Source organism: Rattus norvegicus, chromosome 3, assembly GCF_021556685.1.
Source record: "Rattus norvegicus strain SHRSP/BbbUtx chromosome 3, alternate assembly SHRSP_T2T, whole genome shotgun sequence".
Lineage (NCBI taxonomy): Eukaryota > Metazoa > Chordata > Mammalia > Rodentia > Muridae > Rattus > Rattus norvegicus.
In genome coordinates, this window is record NC_141536.1 from 104,753,479 (window position 1) to 104,775,583 (window position 22,105).

General features: G+C 47.1%; 1 protein-coding gene across 16 annotated transcripts in view; it reads right to left on the minus strand.

The window, feature by feature from the left end:
* Gpr176 (G protein-coupled receptor 176) overlaps window positions 1–22,105 on the minus strand; it is a 101,767-nt gene that overhangs the window by 14,142 nt on the left and 65,520 nt on the right. For 3 of the 16 annotated variants that reach the window (XM_087646847.1, XM_087646840.1, XM_087646823.1), the window contains 4 exons: window positions 21,042–21,127; window positions 19,643–19,754; window positions 18,577–18,700; window positions 11,459–11,543 (listed from right to left, as the gene is read on the minus strand). Coding sequence is in view for 3 of the 15 variants with exons in the window: in XM_087646789.1 (XP_087502915.1) it covers window positions 5,954–5,960 (7 nt within the window). In the remaining 12 variants the exon portion in view is untranslated. 16 annotated transcript variants of the gene reach the window in all.

Consider the following 22,105-nt stretch of genomic DNA (forward strand, 5'->3'; position numbering starts at 1 on the left):
TAAATAAGCAAATACATACTGCCAGAGGACAGGAAGGATGAAACCGAGTTCAGTCCATTTAAAGTGTAGAGATGCAAAGGTAACTTGACTAAAGCAGTCAATCCCTATTGCCTCTGGTGAGAAATAATCAATAACTCAAACATTCCAATTCTGCGTATCTTTTATTTAAAATATGATACCTGGCTGCCCCATGCTTATCACCCAGAGTGCAATGAAATGATCCTAGACCTTGTCTTGGTCCTTTTTACTGCTGTAGCAGACCACTGAGGCAAGAGAGCTAGTTGGCAAAGGAAGGGCACATGAGAAAGGAACACCCACCCGACAACACTGCTGCCGCTACCACTGCTACCACCACCACCACCATCACCACCACCACTACCATCACCATCACCACCATCAATCACCACCACCACCACCACCACCACTACCATCACCATCAATCACCACCACCACCACCACCACTACCATCACCATCAATCACCACCACTACCACCACCACCACCATCACCACCACCATCACCACCACTACCATCAATCACCACCATCACCACCACTACCATCACCATCAATCACCACCACCACCACCACCATCACCATCACCACCATCACCATTGCTACCACCACCACCACCAATACCACCACCACCACTACTGCTGCCACTCTCCTGGTTCTGATTTCCATCTCCCAACTGCCTGACACCAAGGAATTTCAGCGTGCCTATCCACCTACAGATGAGCTGTGCTTCCTGTTCTGAGAACCACCACAAATAAGGTTGTAAAAAGGTTTGAATGAAAGAACTCTATCTTAAGTTCAACCCCTTCAAGAGGAAGAGTCTATTTGTCCAATGTTTTGTCTTTAATGGCACTGCCTTCACCTGCTAGCTTGTACAAGGTACCTAAAGGGAGGTCTCTGTGAGGACAGAATTCTGTGGCTGAGCATAGCCGCACATTCTCTCCCTACCATCTGCCAAGGCCATTTCATAAGCCCTCAAATCACACAGGCAAAGCTACTCTGGAGCCACTTGAGTGCATTTCTCTCCTAATGCGCACACTTCACTCTGTGCACGAGCATCTTATCTTTCTGTTTAATCAATAAACTCACTGACTTGCCGCCCTCTGAGTGGCCCTAAAATTCTTCTTTCTTCCTGATGAAGGTTAAGTACACTAGTGCACCTAAGTAGAGGCTCCCTGAGGCTGTGAGGGTGAGTAGCCATTTGATGGTGACAATACCACAGACCAAGCTGTTTAGAAAAGAAATAAGTAACCCAAAAAAACTGAAATTTGGTCTTGAGATGGTTCAGTGGGTAAAAGAACTTGCTACTCAAGCCTGATTATCTAAGTTTGATTCTGGAATGCCATGGTGGAAGGAGAGAAGTGACTTCTGAAAGATATCCTCTGAGTTCCACAAATCCACTATGGCATATGTGCTCATACACACACACACACACACACACACACACACACACACACACACACAAAATAAAGATTCAAGCAAGACTGTTTCTTATTGAAAGGATAGAAATGAAGAATCAAGGCACACGTCAGTTAGTTATCTAACCAGGGCTGCTCTGTTTCTAAGATGGCTGCCCGTGCTGTGTCCTCTGGAGGAGGTAGGTGTGACGTAGGAAGGCAAGTAAGCCAATCACCATGTAAGTCTCTTTTACAAGAGCTGTGCTCCCAACTGGAGGGGAGCAGTCCTCATGGCCTAATCTTCTTTTGAAGCCCCACTTTTAAGATCATCATGTCAAATGCTATGCCTCAAACACCAACGTTTTAAAGGGGACACAGTGAAACTGAAGCAAAATTAAGATTCGAAAGCCTGTTTTACTCTGAACCCTTACATGTTCTGCTTGACCCAAACCCTTAAAGGGAACTCTCACTCACCAGAAAGGGAGACTGATCACAAAGGGACAGTGAGGGAGAGACAAGACAGGAGGAAAGAACTTCCTTGGTGTAGAGAAACAAATGACCCCTAAAGAAAATTTGAAGGACACTGCTGAGCTGGGTCAACCCCAGGACGGTGGAGAGGAGATGGGGCATCAACCATGGCAGCTGCACCTTTCAAAGTTCACATCACCAAAGGAAGGCTTAAAGATTGTGTCTTATTCTGGTCATTTAGAAAATTGTCCCCTCTTAATCTATTCAGATAAATCTCCCAGCTACCCAGAAGGCCAATGCTGGCGAGGTGGTAAGTGGATCTTTTGCTGTTGATATTGGTAGAACTCTGAGCACCAACAAGCATGTGAGGGAGAGCTAGCTTATAGCCAGACAGTTATGCCTGGTGGTTTTCAACACAATTCATTCTACTCCCCTCACTTGAAATTTGGGCCCTTTCCTCACTAATAAAGTGTCAATTTGCTATATCTTATGATTAAACTGCCTAATTTCTGCCCTACACTACTTAAGCCGATCGCTATTATCATGACAAAATTATGTTATTTCAGCTACAATTAATTTGATTCAGGCACCCTTTCATTTAAGAAAGATTCAGGGAGTTCAAATTAAGCAGGAATTGAATTAGCAGGAGAGAGCTACACAGTGAGTATATTAAAATTCATGGTGGATTTTAAGCTATCACTTTGAATGAAAAGCATCTTTCCAATTTAGCCTTGGATGGCTGCTTCTTCTCCTTCTTCGAGTACTCGTTCCCAATGAATAATTCAAGAAAGTAGTAATGAGATTCACTGTTGTAATTCCCAAGAATATAAAAAAGGACTCCAATAATGGTCTTGTCTGATCATCTCCCAAGAGGTCATACAAAGGGCTTTAGGTAAGGGCGCAGTAAGCACAGAGGTCCGAGCAGCAACAGTTTCCAAATGGTAAAGCAAATGCCATCAAGATGGCCGTGGCTTTCACTCTTTCAGTCTAAGGCCCTCGAATAGCCCCTTGGGTCCCTCAATACATAAATGAACAAGGTAAAAAAAACAGTCAAGATTATGACTATGAACTAGTCTAAACAACAAGGTTTTGTGGTTTACAAATACCTTCTTCTCTGGTCTCTCATGCTGGCCGCAGCCTTCCCGGAAAGCACGTTACTCTTTGAAAAGAACTCAGAATCACCTGCCCTGTATATCTATGACAGCGGTGAGAGCCATTAAGGACCTCGTGCTCTATTTTCTCTTCACAGGTGCTGTGAACTACACAGTCTGTCTGTACCAGACATTGTGTTAAGGGTTACTTGGCAACCTAACAGCATTGAGGACCGTTAAGAGGTGATTGTTTCCTTAAGACGTGGAAATGCCTTCCTGGGACTGGGTTGCCTTAGGGCAGAGCGTGTTGCCGTGACTTGAGCCTAGTGCCTCCCCTCTTCCTCATACCTGCTTCCTTCCACTCTTCACCCTGAGCTATCTGACCTCATGAAACCCTCACCAAATGCTGACCAGACTCTCAGACTCCCAACCACTACAACTGCGAACTAGATAATCTTCTATTGCGACAGAAAACATCAAAACAACGGGTGTGGAGAGGATGCTTAAAGTAAAAAGGAAGCAGTCTGGTTTGCCCTATCATCAGGTATGCAAACAAGCCAAGCTGACTGCAGAAGGGTGAGCTGTTCCGTGTCCTAGGTATCTACTACACAGGCCATCTCAGGAAGGGGTCTTTGAAGACATCAACGTGTTCCTTCAGAGAATCAGGCATAGTCACATTCCAATATAATCCAAGCCTGAGCACCAGAGTTGGGATCCCAGCACCCAATAAGAAGTGAAGGCATGGACCTGCATATCCCTGAAACCTCAGAACAGAGGGGTGGGGGTGGAGAGACAAAAGTTCCAGATTCAGGGAGAGACCCTGCCTGAAAGCAATAAGCCAGAGAGTGATTGGAGGAAGACACCCAACAGCCTCTTCTGGCCTCCACATGCAAGGTACACACATACATGAATCTATACCACACCCATATACATACATACATACAATCATGCCCACTGGGTAAACAAGTAAGCATCAAAAGCCTTGTATCCTGCTATAATTCTGCTCGCCTTCATCTCACTGCACGAAGCATGTTTGGTTGGTTGGTTGATTAATTTTTGGTTTTGTCATTTGCTTTGGTTTTTTGTGACAGGTTCACTCTACAGAGCCCTGGCTGTCCTGGAACTCACTCTGAAGACCAGGTTGGCCTTGAACTCACAGAGATCTGCCTACCTCTGCCTCCTGAGTGCTGGGATTAAAGCATCACAACCAGCTTGAACCAAGCACGAGTTTTACAATTAAGTGTTGCTTTATAAAGGCCTAAATAAATAGCTTGAAGCTTCCTACGACTTCATCAGACCCATTAGATTTTTTTCCCCTCTGGCTTTATAGACCTACTTACTGATGACAACGGCCCTCAGTCAAGAAGCTGAATGTTTCCTAGCTTCTGTTGTCAACACGCTGTTAGAGCAGGCTGGAGAGATACAGTCAACAAAGACACGTGGGGCTCTACTATAATTAGTGTTCATGCGGTGCTCACACGCTCCACTCTCCCTCCCTCTCTTCCAGTAACTATAATTATGCAGTCGGAGAGGAAAAAATCATGTTGGAAATATTTCCAAGGGCCTCGAGGGTAAAATAATTAGAGGGCTAAGAAAAGAAAGCACATTCTGCTTCAGTCCCCTGGGACCCACACATCTGGAGAGCTGGGGGTTGGGCAAGGTTTGGAATGGGAATTTTGCTCCTTGTCTTCTGGATGGGCCGATCTGACAGTGGCATTAGTTAAAAGTTCAAATTCCATTCCTTTTTCATGGCTGAGTTTGAGAGGGGAAGCAGGAAGAACAGGACAGCCGGGAGCCTGAGCAACCAGGATATGGGTCGTAGTTCTAACAGATCTGAGGTCATTCTCCCATGACTAGGAAGATGGTTTCCCCCTAGCACACCATTTTTGTGTCCTTCAGCACTTTCTCCTGTCCCCCAGGAAGGAGACCAGCAGAGAAGGACGGTCCCAGAGTGAGCAGCTGAATGAACCAGAGCAGCAGATGGAGCTAGAGCTAGAAGGGACCAGATGGTCAGGGCATGGAAGGCTCTGGATGGAAATGACAGGTCTGAAGTTGAGAGCAAGGTCAAGACGAGAACGCATGCATCACTGAGAGGATATCTTACAGAGCACAGTCCCATGAGGACACTCAAAATATGAACATGGAATAAATGCTCAGAGTACTAGGAGTCAATAATTCCCTGGAGGGAGTGAGCGGTTTAAAGTGATGGGATACATTGGCACACTGCTACCATATAAGGAGCCCGATAACTAAGGCACTTGGGGAGTATATTCCTGTAACAAAGGGCAGGACAGTGGACAGAAACAATAGTATTTAAAAAGCCAGCCAAGGGATGGTTCGGCAGTAACAGAGCTTGCTGTAAAGGTAGGACAACCTGAGTTCAATCCCAGAATTCACATGAAGGACAGAATAGACTCCATGAACTTGTTCTCTGACTCACTGTGGGACAAATGCTCTCAGCCAAGACATATGCCCATGCACACACATTCACCTACATACACACACCAACGCACGGAGCTGTTTGTCACACAGGTCCCTACAGGTTCAAAATAAAGCCAGCATGCGCAGGCACATGTATACACATGAACACACGCACGCACACACACACACACACACACACACACACACACACACACACAGCAAGTTAATTTTTAAAGCAGTTCCTAGCACTTCTCTCTATCTCTTCTGCCTTCCCTCAAGTTGTAGCACAGGATGCTACATGAGGACTAAGAAAGAAAGGAGGGCAGCACATGGAGAGCAAATCAACAGAGAGAATAATTTCTGTCCCACTCACCTCCCCATGCTGAGCGCCATTGTGTATGTGCACTTTCCAGGAGCTATTTAAGGCAACTTGGGCTTACTGTGCCTGAATTTTCCTTGCTGAAAACTGAACAAAAGGTTCCCTTTCTTTGTACCATTTTCTAAGAATCCAAGATTCATGATGATGGTGGCCATAGAGATGCAGATCAACACCAAAGGACTTACCAAACATTTTAGCGTTTCAGCTCCCACCTTTCCCTTCTCACATTAGTTGATTTGAATATCACAGTTATTTGTCATGTAATTTTCCTACAAGTTCAAAATAAACACAGCATGCAACATTATTAGCCTGTTTAAAACATAAATGAGAAGGTATAACCTCTTATTTTCCCATTACAAAACAAGAGACAGAGAGAAATGTTTGCTATCCTGTGAGTGAGTGATTTCCAATCTTAAAGGTCCATTAGAAGCTGGCTTTCCCAGGACGACCAATGAATGTCATTAAGTATATGAATAAAGAAAATAAGATCAAATCTAGAGCTACTCCCTTCCACTAAGCTACACTTCCCATCAGTCTACTCTTGCCACGATTCTTAAGAAGGTTTAAGTAAACAGATATCATGACCATGGATACAGCATGGACTCATTATTCTTAGCTAGCCAAGTAAGGAAGTGAAAGTCACCATATGTACAATGACTAGTGACATGCTACAACTTATAAAATCACCATTTTCTCCCATAAAAAACTTTCTCAAGTTCCCTCACAGGAGGAAGAAAGGGGCATGCCACACAGGACAGACTGTATGCATGGATATAGACAGAAGAATTCCAGATGAGCCATCTACATCTCTCTTGTTTCCAGAGGCAACTAGGCAAGCCTTCAGAGAGAACAGGGATGCTTGCTAATTGTGAACCAGACTGGAAAGAGAAGCATCCTAAGGCCACTGCCCAGTCATCTGCCTTACAATGGCCAATGATGGGAAAATCAGGGCAGAGTTCAAATGACAAAAGCAAGAGTTATTTATTCGTTGTTTGTTGTTGTTACTCCTTTGGGTTTGGAGGCTTAGGTCCTGCCCTGTCCTATACTGTTTGGTTGCACTATGTACACCAGGCTGGCTTCTAACTCAAGAGATACACCTATCTGCCCTTCCCCTCTTCTTCCCCCCTCCCCCTCCCTGCTTCTTCCTCCTCCCCATCCTTCCCCCTCCTCCCCCTCCATTTCTTCCCTCTTTTCTTTCTCCTCCTCTTCCCCCTCCTCTTCTTCCCTCTTCTTCCCTCTTTTCCTCTTCCTCCTCTTCCTCCTCCTCTTGTTCTTCCTCCTTTCTCTCTCCCTCCTCCCTACCCCCTTTCTCTCAAAGGAGTCAGATGTTTCTCATAGCACTGCTGGGAAAGACTATTCTCAGCTCCTGATGACCAGGTCTGTGGTTTTTTTAAAGTTAAGTAGATCAGACATGAATAGCTCCTGGGGAATTGGGCAATATTTACCAAGACAAAAAAGACAAGCCCTTCTTGGTTGCCCTTTAACATGGGTGGGAAATGATGTTACGCGGCTGAGTGTCCTGATTTTGGGTGGTGGTTGTTGTTTTGGTGTTTTGTTTTGTTTTGTTTTTTGAGATGTTGATTTCTAGTGAGTTCCAGATCAACAAGTTATACTGCCAACCAGCTCACGGCCTGTCTACAGTTACCTGTCCCTGTCTACAGTTCCCCTGGTAATCGATGGAACTGTGAAGATCAATGGAAACAGAGCTTGGCTTCAACCAGAGCATGACTGCTCTATCTACTCCTAACACTGTCGTGTGCAGTGAGCACCAGCTTCCATTTTTCAGGATTGGGCTAGTAGCTTAGGAGAACAAGAGCCCATTCCACGGCCCATTAGTTCCAGCAAAAGAAGTTTATGCAAATCAGTACATTTCCTATACAACACTGGAAGCTAGTCTGTGCCGAAGGTAAGTTTAAGATAAATTATCTGTTTTTATTCCCAGAAATACCTCTTCCAAGCTGCTGCCTGTTTAGATTGTTGCCCTTGAGAGTGCTAATGCTCCCCTTTACTCGCCTCTCACGTATGCTGCACTAGTGACATTCTTAAAGCAATACTAAACATATACGTCAGAGCTAACTCATCACGAAGCCAGCCTTCTGGGTTGCTACCTCTGGGGTTTTGTACAACACAGTTCTAAAGAGAAAAGTGGAATCTTTTGGTTTTTAGGTTAATTTTGTGGTGATACACTATTTTTAGTTGGCATTAGTAATGCAGTTTTAAATATCTGATAGCTTTTTAATTTCTTCAATTTTATGTGTATGGGTGGTTTTGCCTGCATATATGTGCCCAGACTTCAGATCCCCTGGAACTAGAGTTATGGACAGTCGTAAGCTACCATATGGATGCTGAGAATCAAACCAGAGTAATCTGAAAAAGCAGCTAGTGCTCTGAACTGCAGAGCCATTTCTCCAGCCCCTTAGGATAGCTCTTTGATGAATATGAATTGCACATACACTCTGTAGTCTTTTTCCATATTAAGTTTTCTCATGTTGACATATTTCCTTATACAATGAACTAATCAACTAGGGAAATGGAAAATGTTCTCAGATTTAGTTAATGAGGTAGTAGAAATAAAAGGTTTAATGGAAAGTTGAGAATCATAAATGTAGAAACCCAAAACTGTAGAAAAGACCTGTCCTTGGTCCCCAGAAGCCACATACAAAAGCCAGCCACAGTGATGCCCACTGTGATACAAGTGTTGAGGAAGAGACAGGTGGATCTATGGGGCTCACTGGCCGGCCAACCTAGACTACTTGGCAAGGTCCAGGCCGGTGAGATATTATCTCAGTAAACAAGCTGGCAACCCTTAAATTTAGGATGACATGTGAAGTTGTCCTCTAGTTTCCACATGCATATGTGCACATACATGCACACATACATGCATACATGCAGACACACTTATACGTGCATGCACACATGCATGCACGAATGAGCGTACACACCACACACACACACACACACACACACACACACACACGCACACACACACACACACACACACACACACACACACACACACACTGAAAAAAATCCAAGGGCAAAGCTAAAACTGAGGTATGTGATCAATTAGGTAAAATATGCCATTTTCTTTTCTAACCCCTAAGATTGGAGCCCACTTTCAGGATTTGAATCTAAATCAACAGGTTGACTTGCCAAGTTTTGACTGTACACCAAGATTGAGCGCTCAAGGTCTTTCATTTCATACATCCTTGTCCCCATTATGTCTCAACTTATTCAAAAACTTATGGGGGTAAAATGTCAGCAAGAAGCCTAACTTAGTGACCAAGTCTTAGAGCAGAGTTGGAAGCAAAGCCACTACTGTCTCCTTGTGACACCCTTAACTAAGTCTTCCATATAAACTTTGACTCACAGACCCCTGAGCCTCCGCCAAGTAAGTAACCCCCTGCTTGAGTTCTGTGCCATCAATGTTTTTATCTAGGAAGTTAAAATATTTTCATTTGTGATTTGTTCTTCTAGATGGCCTTGGGCAAGCGGGTCTATTCTGAAACATGTTCCTATTACGTGACTCACTCACTGTTGTTTTAAATGAAAAACAGAGAAAAGATCTTCATAATAAAATTCAAAAGGACAAACGCATTCATTTTATGTGTTAAGAGGAAGTTTCGGGTTAAAATCCTTGCAATGTTTAAACATTTAAAACTAACTACACGTCCTTTGTTTCTTTACTGCAACCAAAGTTAATGTTTCATATTACTTAGTTTTAAAACTGATAATTTACTCTTGACCAAAACTATACTCACCAATTTCTAATATTGTTGTGTTTTATAAAAAAAAAAAAAAAAGGAAAAGAAGCCAGGGATATGTTTAGCGGAGGTGTGGCATGGTGTGGGGAAAGGGGGTGCCTCTGCATGCCCATGGTGAGGCTCCCTTCCACCTGAAGCACCACCCATACGACAGATATGATATAGAAATAGAGTTTACTTAGGGCATGGAGAGGGGAGTTGAGGAGGTAGTAGAGACAGAGACAAAGCCGGGGGTGGGGTGGGGGGGGGAGGTGCTTATAGAGGAGCAGAGGCCAGCCATCCAGCCATGAACAATAGAGAATGGGTGGAGGGGATTGGAGAAGAGACAGGAAAGAGGGTAAGAGAGCAAGGGAGCAAGAGAGGAGGGGGCAGGCAGCCCTTTTTATACTGAGTTAGGCACACCTGGCTGTTGCCAGGTAACTGTGGAGAGGAGCTTAGAAGAAATGCCATCAAATATACTATTGAAATTTGGTAGAAAGTGGCAGAACTGACATTTAAGCCATATCTTCATGTAGCATTGATCAAGATTTATACATTAAATTCTACTTAAAGTGAACTTACTTCTATTTTTAATTTTGTAATTGTAGCTTCTGCAGCAAAAATCAAAATGTCTAAACACTGCCCTTTCCCTTATGAATAATCTCAAAAGTTACAAATAATTAACAATAAGCAAACCCCTAAGGATGGCTTTCCCCATGCTCTCTATAACAGTTTTGTTTTATTTTGTTTTTCGAGACAAGGTTTCTCTGTGTTGTGCTGTCCTGGAATCAGCTCTGTAGACCTGGCCTTGGACTCAGAGATCCTCCTGCCTCTGCCACCATACCCAGCTAACTCTGTATAACTTAAATGGTCAGAACCATTCTTTTTTTTTTTTTTTTTTTTTTTGGTTCTTTTTTTTTCGGAGCTGGGGACCGAACCCAGGGCCTTGCGCTTCCTAGGCAAGCGCTCTACCACTGAGCCAAATCCCCAACCCCGGTCAGAACCATTCTTATATAGACTAGCTGTAATTATGACCTCTATTTTTACAACCTAAAAAACAAACTAACATTTGCATTTATAAGAATTAATTATTAACAGATTAACCAATAAGTAATTGAAAGGCAGTCAGTGGTCTCCACTTCCCTGGTATTCAATTCATGTCCCTCTGGGGGCCTCTCTCACAGAGAATAGGGCCAACTAGCTTAAATAGAATGTGTCAAAGGTGACAATGACACTTCCAAGGCTAGGCCACAGAAGACAGGAGCCCTCTCTCTTTTGAATCACTCGCCTGGGGAAAAACCACCTGTAAGCTTCCAGGAAACCCAAGGGATCTGGTTAAGAGGTCCTCAGAGTGGTGGAAATGAAGACATGTGAAAGAGCCCAAGGGGACCTTCCACCCCTGCTGAAGCCCTCCTGTGCCTGCATCCCTGGCCAATCACTGGCCAGCATCTGGACCATGAGCCAGGAGCACCTGGCCAAGCTACAACCAAATCCATGACCTCCCGCAGCTGTGAGAGATGACGCACGTTTGCTGCTGTACGTCGCTATGCAGTGAGGTCCAGTCCTACAACCAATATTGCACGGACTGTCTTACTTCTCTCACACACAGAGGGAGAATGGTAATGGTGACCTTGAAGAACCACTGTTTTCAATGAATGCTGTATAAAAAAGTGCCAAGCCATGCTCCCTCACAGTGGGTAGTAAACAACTGTCATGCCAGGTGACGTTCACTGATTGTGAGTCTGATTCCCAGAGATCACGAAACGATATCACAGAATTCATTCACTTTGGGACATCAAAATAATTGCTTCTTCAGAGGGTTACATTGAATTACTCTTACTCCACAAAGGATAAACTCCAATTCTTTAAACTTTTCTCCCACATACAGCCCTGATAACTCTTTGAGAGTGAATGGCCTACAATTTAGAGCCCTTAACCCATGTTTACCAGTCCGACTTCTCCCATTCAGTCCAATTAGCGAAATCAGGAAATATGGTCGCCATGCTGTGATTTGTGGCTACCGGAAGGCGATCTGAAAAAGCAAACAGTCGTCAGCAAGGAGAAAAGAGAGCTGCCCTGGGAGCTAGTGGAGTGTGAGGTGAGGATGCTTGTGAGTTCAGTGAGCTGGGGCTGTGACAGTGAGGGCCTGTGACAGTGAGGGCCGGTGACAGTGAGAGAATGTGACAGTGAAGGCTGTGACAGTGAGAGCCCATGACAGTGAGAGCCTGTGACAGTGAGAACCTGTGAAAGTGAGGGCCTGTGACAGTGAGAGCCTGTGACAGTGAAACCTGTGACAGTGAAGCCTGTGACAGTGAGGGCCTGTGAGAGTGAGAGCCTGTGACAGTGAAGCCTGTGACAGTGAAACCTGTGACAGTGAAGCCTGTGACAGTGAGAGCCTGTGACAGTGAGAGCCCGTGACAGTGAGAGTCTATGACAGTGAAACCTGTGACAGTGAGAGCCCGTGACAGTGAGAGCCTGTGACAGTGAAGCCTGTGACAGTGAGAGCCTGTGACAGTGAGAGCCTGTGACAGTGAAGCCTGTGACAGTGAAGCCTGTGACAGTGAAGGCTGTGACAGTGAGAGCCTGTGACAGTGAAGCCTGTGACAGTGAAGCCTGTGACAGTGAAGGCTGTGACAGTGAGAGCCTGTGACAGTGAAGCCTGTGACAGTGAAGCCTGTGACAGTGAGAGCCTGTGACAGTGAAGCCTGTGACAGTGAAGCCTGTGACAGTGAAGCCTGTGACAGTGAAGGCTGTGACAGTGAAGCCTGTGACAGTGAAGCCTGTGACAGTGAGAACCTGTGACAATGAAGTCTGTGACAGTGAAGCCTGTGACAGTGAGAACCTGTGACAGTGAAGCCTGTGATAGTGAAACCTGTGACAGTGAGAACCTGTGACAGTAAAGCCTGTGACAGTGAAGCCTGTGACAGTGAAGCCTGTGACATGAAGCGTGTGACAGTGAGAGCCTGTGACAGTGAAGCCTGTGACAGTGAGAACCTGTGACAGTGAAGCCTGTGACAGTGAGAACCTGTGACAGTGAGAACATGTGACAGTGAAGCCTGTGACAGTGAGAGCCTGTGACAGTGAGGGCCTGTGACAGTGAAGGCTGTGACAGTGAGAGCCTGTGACAGTGAAGCCTGTGACAGTGAAGGCCTGTGACAGTGAGAACCTGTGACAGTGAAGCCTGTGACAGTGAGGGCCTGTGACAGTGAGGGCCTGTGACAGTGATGCCTGTGACAGTGAAGCCTGTGACAGTGAAGCCTGTGACAGTGAGAGCCTGTGACAGTGAAGGCTGTGACAGTGAGAGCCTGTGACAGTGAAGCCTGTGACAGTGAAGCCTGTGACAGTGAGAGCCTGTGACAGTGAGAGCCTGTGACAGTGAAGCCTGTGACAGTGAGAACCTGTGACAGTGAGAGCCTGTGACAGTGAGAGCCTGTGACAGTGAAGCCTGTGACAGTGAAGCCTGTGACAGTGAGAGCCTGTGACAGTGAAGCCTGTGACAGTGAAGCCTGCGACAGTGAAGCCTGTGACAGTGAAGCCTGTGACAGTGAGAACCTGTGACAGTGAAGCCTGTGACAGTGAAGCCTGTGACAGTGAAGCCTGTGACAGTGAGAACCTGTGACAGTGAAGCCTGTGATAGTGAAACCTGTGACAGTGAGAACCTGTGACAGTGAAGCCTGTGACAGTGAAGCCTGTGACAGTGAGAGCCTGTGACAGTGAAGCCTGTGACAGTGAGAGCCTGTGACAGTGAGGGCCTGTGACAGTGAAGGCTGTGACAGTGAGAGCCTGTGACAGTGAAGCCTGTGACAGTGAAGGCCTGTGACAGTGAGAACCTGTGACAGTGAAGCCTGTGACAGTGAGGGCCTGTGAGAGTGAGGGCCTGTGACAGTGATGCCTGTGACAGTGAAGCCTGTGACAGTGAAGCCTGTGACAGTGAAGCCTGTGACAGTGAGAACCTGTGACAGTGAAGCCTGTGACAGTGAGAACCTGTGACAGTGAGAGCCTGTGACAGTGAGGGCCTGTGACAGTGAGAGCCTGTGACAGTGAAGGCTGTGACAGTGAGAGCCTGTGACAGTGAGAGCCTGTGACAGTGAGAGCCTGTGACAGTGAAGCCTGTGACAGTGAAGGCTGTGACAGTGAGAGCCTGTGACAGTAAAGGCTGTGACAGTGAAGCCTGTGACAGTGAAGCCTGTGACAGTGAAGGCTGTGACAGTGAGAACCTGTGACAGTGAAGGCCTGTGACAGTGAGAACCTGTGACAGTGAAGGCCTGTGACAGTGAGAACCTGTGACAGTGAGGACCTGTGACAGTGATGCCTGTGACAGTGAAGCCTGTGACAGTGAAGCCTGTGACAGTGAAGCCTGTGACAGTGAGAACCTGTGACAGTGAAGCCTGTGACAGTGAGAGCCTGTGACAGTGAAGCCTGTGACAGTGAAGGCTGTGACAGTGAGAGCCTGTGACAGTAAAGGCTGTGACAGTGAAGCCTGTGACAGTGAAGACTGTGACAGTGAGAGCCTGTGACAGTGAGGGCCTGTGACAGTGAAGGCTGTGACAGTGAGAGCCTGTGACAGTGAAGCCTGTGACAGTGAAGGCCTGTGACAGTGAGAACCTGTGACAGTGAAGCCTGTGACAGTGAGGGCCTGTGAGAGTGAGGGCCTGTGACAGTGATGCCTGTGACAGTGAAGCCTGTGACAGTGAAGCCTGTGACAGTGAAGCCTGTGACAGTGAGAACCTGTGACAGTGAGAGCCTGTGACAGTGAGAGCCTGTGACAGTGAAGCCTGTGACAGTGAAGGCTGTGACAGTGAGAGCCTGTGACAGTAAAGGCTGTGACAGTGAAGCCTGTGACAGTGAAGCCTGTGACAGTGAAGGCTGTGACAGTGAGAACCTGTGACAGTGAAGGCCTGTGACAGTGAGAACCTGTGACAGTGAGAACCTGTGACAGTGAGAGTCTGTGACAGTGAGGCCTGTGACAGTGAGAACCTGTGACAGTGAGAACCTGTGACAGTGAAGCCTGTGACAGTGAAGCCTGTGACAGTGAGAACCTGTGACAGTGAGAGCCTGTGACAGTGAGAGCCTGTGACAGTGAGAACCTGTGACAGTGAAGCCTGTGACAGTGAGAACCTGTGACAGTGAAGCCTGTGACAGTGAAGCCTGTGACAGTGAAGGCCTGTGACAGTGAGAGCCTGTGACAGTGAGAGCCTGTGACAGTGAGAACCTGTGACAGTGAGAGCCTGTGACAGTGAGGCCTGTGACAGTAAGAACCTGTGACAGTGAGAACCTGTGACAGTGAAGTCTGTGACAGTGAAGCCTGTGACAGTGAGAACCTGTGACAGTGAAGCCTGTGACAGTGAAGGCCTGTGACAGTGAGAACCTGTGACAGTGAAGCCTGTGACAGTGAAGCCTGTGACAGTGAAGGCCTGTGACAGTGAGAGCCTGTGACAGTGAGAGTCTGTGACAGTGAAGGCCTGTGACAGTGAAGGCTGTGACAGTGAAGCCTGTGACAGTGAAGCCTGTGACAGTGAAGCCTGTGACAGTGAGAGCCTGTGACAGTGAGGCCTGTGACAGTGAGAACCTGTGACAGTGAAGGCCTGTGACAGTGAAGCCTGTGACAGTGAAGCCTGTGACAGTGAGAGCCTGTGACAGTGAGAACCTGTGACAGTGAGAACCTGTGACAGTGAGAGCCTGTGACAGTGAGGCCTGTGACAGTGAGAACCTGTGACAGTGAAGCCTGTGACAGTGAAGCCTGTGACAGTGAGAGCCTGTGACAGTGAGAGCCTGTGACAGTGAGAGCCTGTGACAGTGAAGGCTGTGACAGTGAAGCCTGTGACAGTGAGAACCTGTGACAGTGAGAACCTGTGACAGTGAAGCCTGTGACAGTGAAGGCCTGTGACAGTGAAGGCTGTGACAGTGAGAACCTGTGACAGTGAGAGCCTGTGACAGTGAGGCCTGTGACAGTAAGAACCTGTGACAGTGAGAACCTGTGACAGTGAAGTCTGTGACAGTGAAGCCTGTGACAGTGAGAACCTGTGACAGTGAAGCCTGTGACAGTGAAGGCCTGTGACAGTGAGAACCTGTGACAGTGAAGCCTGTGACAGTGAAGCCTGTGACAGTGAAGGCCTGTGACAGTGAGAGCCTGTGACAGTGAGAGTCTGTGACAGTGAAGGCCTGTGACAGTGAAGGCTGTGACAGTGAAGCCTGTGACAGTGAAGCCTGTGACAGTGAAGCCTGTGACAGTGAGAGCCTGTGACAGTGAGGCCTGTGACAGTGAGAACCTGTGACAGTGAAGGCCTGTGACAGTGAAGCCTGTGACAGTGAAGCCTGTGACAGTGAGAGCCTGTGACAGTGAGAACCTGTGACAGTGAGAACCTGTGACAGTGAGAGCCTGTGACAGTGAGGCCTGTGACAGTGAGAACCTGTGACAGTGAAGCCTGTGACAGTGAAGCCTGTGACAGTGAGAGCCTGTGACAGTGAGAGCCTGTGACAGTGAAGGCCTGTGACAGTGAAGGCTGTGACAGTGAAGCTTGTGACAGTGAGAACCTGTGACAGTGAGAACCTGTGACAGTGAAGCCTGTGACAGTGAAGGCCTGTGACAGTGAGAGCCTGTGACAGTGAGAGCCTGTGACAGTGAAGGCCTGTGACAGTGAAGGCTGTGACAGTGAAGCCTGTGACAGTGAAGCCTGTGACAGTGAGAACCTGTGACAGGGAAGCCTGTGACAGTGAAGCCTGTGACAGTGAAGCCTGTGACAGTGAAGCCTGTGACAGTGAAGCCTGTGACAGTGAAGCCTGTGAGGTAACCATGAGGCCCATGAGATTGGTATAAAGCCCATGAGGTGACGATGCCTCTGTGGTCTGAGTAATTATGAGGTCACCATGAGGACTGAGGCGGCATTGAGGGCCCCTGCAGGGTACAATAGAGGAGCTGTAGAGCGGCAGTGAGGCCTATGAGTTGACAGCTGAGTCTGTGTAGTGACAAGGAAGTGCTAAGAAGTGACAATGAGGAAGTGAGATCTGAGTGAGGGCCAATGAGATGGCACTCAGTGTGGGAAGTGGCTGTTAGGGTCTGAGAGGTAACAATGAAGCCTGTGAGGAGGGAGTGAGGCCTATCAGGTGAGTGAGGCCTATAGGAGATGGGGCCTGTGAAGGGAGAGTTGAGGCCTGTGTGGTGGCAGGTAGGGCCTGTGAAGTGAGAATTGAGGGCAGTGAGGCAGTAGTGATGCCTCTGGGATATCAGAGAGGCCTATGAGGTATCTATGAGAACTGTGAGGTAGCAGGAAGGGCCTGCAAGGCAGCAGTATAGGTCTATGAAATGACAAGTGGGACCAGTCAGGGGTAGGTAAGTCCTGTGAGATGACTATGAGGGCCTGTGAGGTGGCAGTTAGGGCCTATGAAGTGGCAGCAATGCCTCTGGGGAATTAGGGAGTGCCTATGAGGTAGCCATAAGGACTAAAGAGGCCTGAGATGCAAGAGAAAGAAAGGCACTACATGGTACCAGTGAGGACTATTAGGTCATAGTGAGGGCTTGTGGGATGGTAGTCATGTCCTGTGTAGTGGCAGGAAGATCCTGTTAAATCAGAATAATATCCTGTTGTGTGAGAGGGAGTTCTGGGAGGCGACATGGTCTTTAATGTAGCCACGAGGACTATGAGGTGACATTGAGTGCCTCTGGTGTGATGTTGAGGGGCTCTAGGGCAGCAGTGAGGTTCTATGAGGTGGCTGTCGGGTCTTGTGTTATAATAGTGAAAACCTCTGAGGTGAAAATGAAGTCCTATGATATAGAAGTGAGGCTGGTGCTTTGACAATGAGAGACTATGAGGTGGCACTGAGTGCCTGTGAGATGGCAATGAAGCCAGTGAAGTGACAGGGCGGGCCTGTGAGCTGTCAAGCAGGGCTTGTGTGGTGACAGTGATGCCTGTAAGTTGACAGTGAGGGCCTGTGAGGTGTCAAGTAGGGCCTGTGTGGTGACAGTGAGGCCTGTAAGTTGACAGTTAGGGCCTGTGTGAGGTCAAGTAGGGTCTGTGTTTTAACAGTGAGGCCTGTGAGGTGACAGTGAAGGCTTGTGTGAGGTCAAGTAAGGCCTGTATGGTGACAGCAAGGCCTATAAGTTGACAGTGAGGGCCTGTGAGGTATCAGGTAGGGCCTGTGTGGTGACAGTGAGGCCTGTAAGTTGACAGTTAGGGCCTGTGTGAGGTCAAGTAGGGTCTGTGTTTTAACAGTGAGGCCTGTGAGGTGACAGTGAAGGCTTGTGTGAGGTCAAGTAAGGCCTGTATGGTGACAGCGAGGCCTATAAGTTGACAGTGAGGGCCTGTGAGGTATCAGGTAGGGCCTGTGTGGTGACAGTGAGGCCTGTAAGTTGACAGTTAGGGCCTGTGAGGTATCAGGTAGGGCCTGTGTGAGGTCAAGTAGGGTCTGTGTTTTAACAGTGAGGCCTGTGAGGTGACAGTGAAGGCTTGTGTGAGGTCAAGTAAGGCCTGTGTGGTGACAGTGAGGCCTGTAAGTTGACAGTGAGGGCCTGTGAGGTATCAGGTAGGGCCTGTGTGGTGACAGTGAGGCCTGTAAGTTGACAGTGAGGGCCTGTGAGGTATCAAGTAGGGCCTATAAGTTGACGGTAAGGCCTGTAAGTTGACAGGGTCTGTGAGGTGTCAAGTAGAGCCAGTGTAGTGACAGTAAGGTCTGTGAGGTGACAGGGAGGCTTGTAAGGTGACCATGAGGCCTATGAGGTGGCAGTGAAGGACTAGTGGTGACAGCGTCTACCTTTTCCTCTGTGCTGACCCTAACCAGATTCTGCACATGACAAGATATGGACTCAACCAGAATCCTTCCACCCAGCAGACTCTTTCTGGGTTTCCTGCTCCTAGTTTACAGATTCTTTTGCTGGATTCTTGTCCCATCAAGGCCATTTTGGCCCTTCTCATTTTATCTTTATCTTCCTTCTAGCCCTGCCCACTAACCATTTGCTCCTGCAAATGGCTCCTGTGCTTACAGCCCATCTTAGGTGTGCCCCAGACCCAAATGTTCCCATGCAAATCTGTGGTGGTGAATAAGGTTGGCCCCCTGGTAGGCTCACATACTTGAGTACTTAGTCACCAGGCAGTGGCACTATTTGAAAAGGATTAGGCGATGTGTCACTGAAGGTGGGCTTTGAGGTTTCAGCTCTCAGCTACTTCTCCAGCTCCGTACATTCTGCCATGCTCCCTGCAATGGTGACAGGGACTAAGTCTCTGAAACTGTAAGCAAGCCCCCAATTAAGTGTTTTCTTTCATAGAGCTGCCTTGGTCATGGTGTCTCCTTGCAGCAACAGAACAGTGGCTAAGACAAAACCTGGACCTGCAGGCCTACACATCCCCTTTGCATCCTCCTAAGCACCACAAGCAACTCACAACGCCCACACAAAACCTGAATCTTCCCACTCCTCTTCCTATTCTTCTGGTATTATCATCTCAGGATATGGTATCCTCGGGTATCATAGGTTATATATCTGGAAAGCATCCTTTTGTCTTGATGCAACTCCAGCTTTCTCAACAAAGGGAATAAGAGAGTTCGTAAACCAAGTATGAGTGACCGTGACTTGGGAACGCAGACTGAAGCTGCTCTGAAAAACATGTTATTACAGATACCCTAAAGCCTTGAGGGCCTCCGAGGGTGGACCTCTCCCTAGTGAAATTTTCTTGTGTGGAGACATGGTCATCCCAAAGATAAGAGCATTACATACTATTGTCTCCTGCCTGAAGAGTTCACCCATTTGGGCCTATCAGTCAAGGCTGATTGACCTGCAGCCATGCTTAGGCAGGAGGAGTAGGTATCCCCTTAAGGAGATAATGTACTTTTCCTTTGTGGAAACCTTCAGTGCAGTCGGTCCTGGAGCTGCAGCCACTCGTGTCTTAATTCTCTTCAATTTTTCCTTTTTCTTTTCTATCTCTTTCTTCAGAGACTGGCCAAAGTGTAAATATGTTTCTCTGGAACTTTGGGTATCTCACTTTTCTCTGAACTCGACTGCCCTTTGCCATGTAGCTGTTTGTCGACCTCCATTGCTAACTCAAAAGGCTGTCTCCCTGACACCTCCTACTCCCCAAACCCAACCTCAGCCCTCACCCTCCACATCCCACCTCTGGGGAGCTGTTCAGATTTATAGCTCACCTGCCTTGTTTTCTCTCAAACAAAACTGCCTCCAGATAGAAGAGCTCAGAAAAAGAGCCCCAATTTCTCAGTAAAATATGGGATTCTTCAAAGCTCCTGGTAACAGCGTTCCCTGTAGAGGTTCCATGGGCATTTATTAGTCACAAGAGAAAGAAGAGTCATAAATCAATGTGCTTAGCAAATACACTGGCACTGTCCACACAGCGGAGCAGGAAAGTCTGCTGGGGGTCTATCTGATGACGTATTGAACTTCTGGATTTGTGAGGGGCTCTGCTAAGGATACCTTTCAAAGGTTTTACCCAATGGTCAAAAAGATGTTGGGTCAAACACAGGGATGGGCAATGAATAGCACAAGGGGATTAATGATAGCCCAACGTAATCAGTCTCTGATCTGCAACATTCTAACTCTCCACAATTACGCAGTTCTTATCAGTCTTTGAGCCTTGCCAATCTCCAACACAGATGGGGGATGTTTTGTTTTGTTTTGTTTTGTTTTGTTTTGTTTTGTTTTGTTTTGTTTTGTTTAATTCCCTGGCAATTCCAGTTTTTGCTAAACATCTTACCTCTAAGCACACATGCAGCTGGGCGCTTGATTCTGTCACCTCCAATGAGATACACTCGTAACACATCTGCTCCTGCGGTAGTCTGCCAAGTCTCTCCATTTGGTACCCCTCCCACACTCTACACCTCACAGGATCTGACTCACTCTCTCACAGCATTTTAGATTAGTTAGGAACTTCAGTACTTGGAGCTTCCGTCCTAAAAACTTGAAACTCTTCTATTTCTTCCCTCTCTACCTCTCTGCTCTCTCACTGTGGCCATAGTTTCAGTCTCTGGACTGTTTGTAACCGACCGATGTTCAACCTATTCAGAAAGCAGCATGAAGTTTGCTAGGTGGAGTCACAACAGGACGCCAGGACTGCTCAAATGCTAGAAAAATCCTCACAGAAGGAGGGATGCCCAGGTCGGTTCACCCTGTTTTAGCAGCGGGCAAGAGAAAGGTCAAGTTGCAGCTGCTGGATGGGGGAAGTTCTCTAATATACATGCCATCCATGTTCCTCCACAGAAGCCTCTCTCTAACGTAGCATGCTACGCAGTTGCTCTCTACACGTCTCTCCCTAATATGACATTCCGTGAGTTCCTCCTCACTGCATAGGAGTACCACAGGCTCTACTTGATCTACAGAGCAAGGGGACAGCAAGGTCCTGGGCCCATGAGGTGACTTCTGCAGAGAGCTGGGTAAATCAGACACCCCAGGTAACCTTGCACGCACATCAGCACTCTTTCCTTCTCATGTGTAACCTTTCCAAATGGCTTCTGCTTCAAATCCACCTTTGTGGAGATTTTAAGTGAAGACAGCACACATCAGCCATTAGGACACACAGGTTTCGGTTCCCACCTGGAGAAACAGAAGTCAGTGAGGCTTGCTGGGAAAGCAGTGCCAAAGTTTACCAACAAGGTCCAAAAAGACTCTGATGCTGACTCCTAAGGAAATAGAGAAATGCAAACCAAAATTAAAAAAATGGAAATAAAGTTGACAACATCTAGTACTGTAAGGTCCATGACTCACCAAAGAATGATACCCCTGACTCAAACAGTATGTAAACGCACAAGTCCAGCAAGTTGGGGTCTCCCATTACCAAGACAGAGCTCACAGGCTGGATTTAAAGCACATTGGGGTTCCAGGGTAGATGAGCTTTATCTTACTCTATCTTTAGGCATTCCAGAACCATTACCTAGGTGTGGAGGCTGGAGCCTGGTTTTTTTTGTTTTGTTTTGTTTGGGGGTTGTTTGTTTGTAATTAGTAATTGACTTGTCTGGACTTGCTTAGACTTGCCCAGTTCCTAGGCCTAGTCTCCTAAATTGCCAGTTTGAGGTCTGTCATGGAGTCAGCCTTGCCTTCTTGGTACTAAAGCATATGGAGATAGAAGCGTCCTTATATGTTTTGGGTTTATAAGGAAATTGTTATAGACATCAGGAAAGAAACCTGGCAGTATCTACGGGATGTGCATATGGGCGCTTGTGTGTGTCATTATTGTATTTGCATGTGTGTGGGTGTATGTGTGTGAGCATAGGTATATTTGCCCATGTGTGCCCAGGCATATGGAGACCTGAAGTTGACAGTGGTGTCTTTCTTGACCTCGCTTTACCATGCATTATTGAGCCAGGGTCTTTTAAAGAACCCAGAGCACATCAATTCCAGCTGGTCTAATCAGCCATCGGGGAAGCCCCTGTCTTGGCTTTCTGAGTGTTGAATTAAAAGCAGGCCAACCACGCCTGCCCAGCTTTTACATGGGTTCTAAGGATTCCAACTGTGGTCACCATGCTTGTGCAGTAAGCAGTTTATCAAATGAGCCATCTCCTCAGCCCTAGACAGTCTTACTTTTGAAGGACTGTCCTATAAATAAAGAAAATGCATTTGGCTGCATGTTCAAATATAATAAAGCTAAACAGTGGCATGTT